Raw genomic sequence first — 7,721 nt, 5'->3', positions numbered from 1 at the left:
ATAAGGAAGAATTTCTTTACTGTCCGAGCCCCCAAGGTCTGGAACAGTCTGCCAGCGGAGGTGGTTCAAACACCTACATTGAACACCTTCAAGAGTAAATTGGATGCTTATCTTGCTGGGAACCTATAACCCCAGCTGACTTCCTGCCCTTTGGGCAGAGGGCTGGACTCAATGATCTTCTGAGGCCCTTTCCAGCCCTAATGTCTATGAAATCTGTGAAAACTAAGAAAAGGAACAAGCACATCCAGTGGGTGGTGTGTGGTGCCTTGTTTTGCTGCCAGTTCACCAACTGATCCCAGTTGCAGTGAGCTCCCTTTATATGCATCTGGCATGGGTGCTGCCCTCCTTTTTACTATCCTGGGTCCCCTAAGGAAAAGGAAGCATGGGGAATGGAAAGCATCAAGGATTTTGAGGGTGTATTTTAATTGGAGAGTTAAGTTTCATAGTTGCTCGAGTCCCTAGGCCTATTTGCATGTACACACAAAACCTCTCTCAAGTTAGGTAGTGCTTTAACTGAGAGTAGCTGGCCCAGGAAGGGTGGGAAGTGAAGAGGTACAGATTTATGCTCAAATATTCTTTTCACCTATCTGCTTTGCAGTGAAAACAGTCACTCAAGCTGATAGTCATGCAGTGCCTTCAACAGTTCCTTCTTTGTGACCAGAAGGACAGTTAGTTTCTCCCACAGTTCACTGAAAAAGAATCCTAAAGTAGCACCACTTGGTGCAGCACAGAAAACCATGGGACAAACTCCTACAGCGCTACATCTGGACAAATGTGGTCAAGTAAAGAACACCATAATTTGGGTACAGTATTGTAATTCTCCAGTAGGCTCAACTAACCCAGGTGCTTATCACTCAGGCTAACTCTACAGTAAATACATCATTCAAAATGAGAAGGAGTAATGAAAGGAGGAAAGTCAAGAACAGGATTTTAGGTAGGATTTTAAGAAAATATTCAGCCAGATACCCATGGTTAGTTTAAAAAATGCATATTTAACAAAGGGCTTAAGCATAGTTAGTTCTCCTTACCTTACTTTGATTAACCAGACAGATAGTGTGAGAAAACTGATGACAGGTACAGAGTGAATGGGGAGGGGCAACTGGAGGTGCAGTAACTGAAGAAATAGAGAAGAGGAATAGGAGAAAACTGAAATGAAAGGATGGAAAAATCAAATGTAGGACAGAAATAAAGATGGAAAAGAAGAGGTGTGAAAGAGATGGAGAGACTACAAAATGAAGAAAGGAGACACAGATAGGAGGAAGAATGATACATACTGATTTTGTTACTGGTAACATTTCAGAAGCCACTTGGGAAACTAATGTGTTGCGTCCCTATGTCACTATAATGAGTTTTATACCAGGCAAGGAGACTAAGACACGGTTGCCCTAAACTAAAAGCAAGTTTATTGAACCCTAACAGATACAATTCTAATTAAAATTGAAGCAGTATTAGTAGTTAAAAATTTGAGGTTTGTAGCTAGTCAAAGCAGATGCTCACCACCCCGTAATGTTATGAATGCAGCTTCACTGGTTCATCATCAGGCTGTGAAGTCTTGTCCAGGACTCCTGGCTTCTATGTCTGATGTTGAGACAGGATCTTGGATCCGTAACAGGATCTCTTCAGGCTTTCTTCAGTAGCGTTCTGAAGGATACACTCTCTCACCTCTCTTTATATACCATATAGCTTGCATTTCTTAATACATAAAATTAATTTAAGCCTTTCTCCTAATGCATATTAATAATCTTGCTTCTGTTTGCCAAATATGGTTTCCTTTAACTGGAATTTTCTATCCTGAGGTAAATCTTTTCATTCTTAGGTGGGGGTAGATTTTGCTCTGAGTGTTCCTCTTTTGCCCAGGTCATATTTATTCAATTTAGTTAGCTAACTTCCTGATTTGTTTTAAGTCAGGGACAGTACTTTTCCATCTGCTCCTTTCACAGGGCATGTGTCTCAACCACAATTCAAGATGAGCATGCAGCTTGGGCTTAGCACAAAGGTCAGACCCAGGCCTGAAGGCTTCTGGGTCCCAACAGATGGCACAATGGTTTAAATAATGTTTACAGTATTCAGCAACAGCAGACCAGAACTACCCTCTATCAAAGCTCATCTCACCTTCTCCATTCTGGAATTGTCAAGGTTTTGAAATACTGCTTACAAAGTTTGATACACCTATGGAGCCTATGGATATGGACAGTGAGGTTAAGCTAAAATCTGGTGGAACCCTAGGATTTCTATCTGGCAGAAAGCATGAAAGAGTAAAGTGCTTGAGAACGGATGCTAAGTACAGACATAAAAAAAAAAAACCCCAATAGAAAGCACTTTTAACTGTTGCACTTTACTTAAAATGCTGTAAATTAGAGTATGTTCCAACCAACCAGATGTGTGCTGTTCGGTGTGGGGGAGCTTGGTGCCCGTCTGCACTGGCCAAAGCCATCAGGTGAGGGGCTCTCCCACATACCTCCCAGGAGGCTGCTAGAGCAGCTCCCCCCATCCCCACCCCCTGCCAGGTGACAACTCTTGGAAGCAGCTGAGAAAAGAGAGGTGCACACAGCTGGAGTCTCTGGGGGCGGAGGGTTGGGCTTAGTCCCTGTGGCCCCCGGTCCTAGTTGCTAGTATGGGGAAATGCCAAGCTGGGTTGCCTCTCCTACAGCTGCTGGCTGCCATTGTCAGGAGACTGGGGCAGGGGAAAAGGAAGCCCTCAACCCATGTTGGCCCCCCCACAGTTAGCTAGTTAGGGTCTTTGGGGGGCCAGGCCAAGCCAGAGTGTAGGGGTCTTTCTAATAGTTCACAAAGCTAATAAATGTATAAACAGATAAGGAGTGGGAGAGAAGGGTATGAAGAGAGTATTGTGTGGCTGGTAATAGTGAGAAAACAAATGAGGAATACATTTCAAAAAGATAAGAGAAAATGTAAAAAAAATAAATCAACAAAATTGTGGGCAATGAAAAAGGAAAATAATAATTTTGTGATAAGGCACTGTATAATTAATTTCCTCTCTCTTCTGTGTTCTTTTCTTCCTTCACCTTTGTCGTCACTTATTTTGCAAAATTAGATGTGTGACCTTACCATTGGAAATAATTCCTGTCCTTACCACTGGGTGGGCAGATCACTGATGCCGATCAAAACATATTATGAGCCATTAATCAATTAAGCAGTAATGACCCATTTTGGAGGACTTCACCAAATAGGTAATAACTGGATAGGGAAGTTAAGATGGAAATGTAAGTGGCTCTTTCTGGTCATTACCTGACCTGTGTGGATTTCTGAATGAGTCATTAATGGCATTATAAACCTTTCTTTTCTGCAGAATTATTAAAAAAAAAATGAAGGGTTTTCCTTTTTTTTCCTTCTTGTCACAATGAATCATTCAGAGCACCGGGGAGATAATTAGTTTGAATAGCACTGTCTGGAGTGTTCATCGATGGACAACCCACTGTCCTTTAGCATTTCAGCCAGGACTGCTTTTTAGCCTATTGGGACGACAGACTTCAGTACAGATGTATTGTAAAGCTTAGAATGCCTTTCTTTCTTCCAGTATACATGGTAAGAGTGTTAAAATACTGTGAACTGTTAGCCAACCTGGCTACTTAATAGTGGAAAGAATTTTTGACTAGTATGTAACTGCCTTTACATTTCTTATTACAGCACTGGGTACCAGTGTATTTATTACTCACCTGAAAACACAGCCAAGGCCAAAGAAGTTCTCAGCAACATCAATCATCTACAACCTCTCATATCAAGCCATGCAGACCTGCTGCTTAATTCTGCAAGCCAGCATTCTCCAGACAGCTTGAAGAATTCTTTAAAGATGCTTTCTGAAAAGGTAAGATTCAGATCTTCACTGCAATGGAAAATGGAACAACCAAATCCCTAACTGCTGTCTTTTTCTGCATAAATTGACTTTCATAGTACTAGGAAATGTTAAGTATGTCAGTTAAAATAGGCTTCAAAATGTTGCCATAGGAAAAAGAATACAACAGTTCTTTTTGAATAATGATTGAGCATTTCTTCTTGAATTATTACCAAGCATTTATTTAAACTTTGCATGTAGGAAATAATGCAGCTTATAGAATAAGGTTTGGCTTTATATAAAAGTATTAATTTTATTTACATGTCTTTATTTTCCTCTAGTGGTCACACAGTGAGAGGTTATCAAAGATAACTAACATGATTTTGAGGGATGTTATTTTATTTACCTTTCTTCCCATTACTTTTGTCTACCTACTGCCTTCCACTTGCAGTGGGTAGTGCAGGTCTCTTTTAAGTCTGGAATAATAGTATGACCCCACACACAATGCAGGTGGTATATCTGAAGGAATAAGCACAGGAGTTTTAGTACCCTGTCAATTCTAACTTGCCTCTGATGCTCACTGGCTTTGGGGGCCTTGGGCAAATCCTTCTCTTTCCTGCCTCAATTTCCCAAGCTCTAAACTCAGAACAATAATCTTTCCTGTCTATCTCACTGTAGGGATTAGTTAGTTAAAATCTGTAAAGAACTTTGAGCATATGTCACACCATGAAAAAATTAAACTGTATTACTATGACCATAAGGCTAGGGGCAGAAATTACACAATCAGAAACCAGTTCAAATCTGTAATACAACAGTAATTCAGTGCACATAAGTTACTTTCAAAATTGCCAAAACCAGTTTAAGATCAATCTGGATGGAAGTAGTATCAGATTTAACTGATTTAGGTTAACTTGGTTTATTGAACTTCTGTCCCAGATCCCCTCCACATTCAAGTTAACATCCCCCGGCATCCCAGGAAGCTTTGCACCTCCCCCAAGCTCTCCCCCCACCAGAGGGGATGGGCTAGCTTTGCCCCAAGCTGTCTGCTCCAGCCAAGGAGGGAGGCATGCTCTAGCATCCCCCAGCTTCTGACCTGGGCCTCTGCAGGCATGTTGCTGCGTTTCTGGAATAAAAAATGTCTGTTTACTTGTTTATCGGTTGAATTTACTCAATTTAGACTAACTTGTGAAGACTGAATCGATTCAGCCTTGGGCTTTATGACTTTACTGAACCCAGGAGTTAAAAAAGGTTCCTTCTGCTTGATAAGCCACATCTGCTGTAATGTTTTCTTTCTGTGACTTAAATGTCATTACCAATAATCATTTAAATCAATAATCATTTAAATACATCTCCAACACTGCTCTGTTGAGCAACACTGCACTGACAGTACATCCTTCAAAGTGGGAGATTTGGATCTGAATATTGAGCTCTGCTTCATACTGTGGAGGCATTGCATTCAAACACCAGGGGGGGCAAATGTTACTCTCACTTACAGTTATGTAAATACACTGTAAACAACAGAATTACTGCAACTTTTAGCAGTATGTATAACAGCAGAATTTGGCCTCATTTTGCTCTGTTGTGATTACTGCTGGTTGTTCAATAGTAGTATTAAAGAGAATCTGGAGGGAGTCATGTTTATGTCCTCATAGCACGAGTAAAACTGCTGTGATATGAAATTATTCAAGTGAGATGCAGGAACGTTGTTCAGAGATAAATTATGAAAGCAGCTCTATGGGGCAGTGTTCAACACCCTGCACCTTAAGAGCAATAGTTTTAGCCCTAATCAGGCTTTCCGCTCTTCCCATTACATTCTGTAATCCTTTTCTACCTGAGTAGAAAGGAGAATCCCTTTTATGAGAAGCAGAGGTTGGCTGTATGGAAAAAAACGTTTCACTTGAAAGTCAGCTTCTTACGAGAAGTTGGTCAGAAATCAACCTCAGGAAAGACAGCCCCAGATATTTTAGAAAAGGCTTTAAAATTGTGTCAATTTAGCTCTTATGAGTGTGTCCAGATGAGCATGCACATGCATTTCCCCAGGGACAAATAGCAGCAGCACATAATTGAGCCGCTGCTACTTGTCCCCAGGGAATGCCCCCTGCATGTGCGCTCTGGCATGTGGGAAATTGCCCCAGGTGGGGTAGGGAAGGCTAGGGCCAGCACCTGGGCTGCCCCCAGCAGCCTGACCTGGGTTCCTCAGGGCCTCCTGGGGCTGTAGTTTTGGTGATCTTACTGGAAATGCTCCAGTTTTGGGGGGCACATGCTGTAGCCACATGCAGTGCCCTGGTTTTTTTTAAAGCCATTTTTTTATATACCGGGATTTTGTGGTATCCAATTTTGGCTTCACATTGCACGCAGCTCAGAGAGCCTCTTCACATGGGTCACATATATTGTACAGGCACCTCAAAGCGCACGGATGCATTCATCTGGACATGCCCTATGTGTCCTAATGAAGAAAATGTAATTACTAGTTAACATATGAACACCGGTTTCCAGAAGTGAAAAGTGAATGGTGTAATCCCAAACATGATTTCAGTATCCTAGCAGTAGGAGGGACTGGGGACTAAGAGGGTGTTTGATATGAATTAGCAGAGATTGATGAAGAACATTGCAAAATACTAGCCTACGCCATTCTGATTCTGACACAGCTGTGTGAGGTTTCTGAAAGGCAAACTGCAGCAGGAATGAAGCAAAGCAACATGGTGCTGATCCCTGCATGGCAAACAGTGGGATTATGATGCCTAACAGCTGAAATACCAGAACACCTACCAAAATATACCAGTGCTTATCTTTTGCTGCATGCAAATGCATGTGCCTCTGTTCTTCCCATATATGTACAAAGGCATTGTTTCTACTAGCATCATTCCTAGAAAAGTGTGTGAAATACAAAATGACCTGGGGTTGGGAAGGTTGACACAAGTGCTCCCTGTTTACCAGCCTGACAGCTGTGCCTTAATGGTGTCATAACCCCTTTTACCAGCAACCCATTTCAGCACTTTGTATTTTTGGCTGGGACGACAGCCTTTAATGACCGTGTCCACATTTACCCTTGAGATGAGTCAGAATGCCTCTTTCTAAAGATTTTAGTTGGCAGTTAGTACATCTGAGAAAGAGAAAAAGGAAAACAAAATGGAGAGAAATATTGCAATAGAGGCAAGTAAATCTTTTTTTTTTAGGCCTGGACAACTTTAGTGGGTGAATCTGAAGTGAATGTTAAAGGGAAAAGGTCATTATTTATTTTCTCTGTGTGTCAGAGGCAGCATTCCAGTCCTCATCTACAATTCACTGCAGTGGTTCTTTTTGTTTTCTTGGGCCTACCCTTTTTATCTAACAGTTACTGTTAATTAAGCTGTTTGGTGTCTATACACTTATCAGTATTTGCAGCTTGCAGTGGTCTTGATGAATACATTTTTCCAGTTATGGCTATTTTTATTTGCAAAAATTATTCATTAGTCAGGTATCTAAAAGAATTTGCAAGGTTTGCATTTCTTCATGCATACTGGCATGGCAGAGATTAGTACAAATTTATAAATAGCTGTGTTCTCTGAATTTAGCTTTACATAAGAGAAAGTTCTCTGAGTAGCATTTATTTAGCTAATCCAATGAAATCCTTGAACAGAATTTAATTACAGAAGCAGTTCAGCCTCCATATGAAAGAAAATGGAATCATTTCATTTCCATGCCAGTTTTTTCATCAGGACTTTTTTCCCATTAAAAATATTCACATGTGAAATTAAGCTCTCTAGGATTTCCAGACAGTTAACTTAAATGTGTAGTATAGGCCAGGGGTCAGCAATGTCTTTGGGCAGAGTGCCAAAAGCACCCACAACCTCGACTTGTAAGATGTTGGTGTGCCAGGGGCAGACAGTGGGGGAGCCGTGAGTGGCCCAATCCTTGTTATAGCATCACAGGCCTGGCCCCTTTCCTGCTG

At 41.3% G+C, this 7,721-nt stretch overlaps 1 protein-coding gene across 3 annotated transcripts in view; it reads left to right on the top strand.

Annotated features, from left to right (window-relative positions):
• INPP4B (inositol polyphosphate-4-phosphatase type II B) overlaps positions 1-7,721 on the top strand; it is a 385,552-nt gene that overhangs the window by 260,198 nt on the left and 117,633 nt on the right. For all 3 annotated transcript variants that reach the window (XM_019534402.1, XM_019534401.1, XM_019534403.1), the window contains exon 14: positions 3,646-3,823. In XM_019534402.1, the coding sequence (XP_019389947.1) occupies positions 3,646-3,823 (178 nt within the window). The remainder of the gene's footprint in view (positions 1-3,645; positions 3,824-7,721) is intronic.

Source organism: Crocodylus porosus, unplaced genomic scaffold, assembly GCF_001723895.1.
Source record: "Crocodylus porosus isolate Cpor-Errol unplaced genomic scaffold, CroPor_comp1, whole genome shotgun sequence".
Classification (NCBI taxonomy): domain Eukaryota; kingdom Metazoa; phylum Chordata; order Crocodylia; family Crocodylidae; genus Crocodylus; species Crocodylus porosus.
The sequence above is the reverse complement of the archived record's forward strand: the minus strand, read 5'-3'. Positions and strand labels throughout refer to the sequence as shown.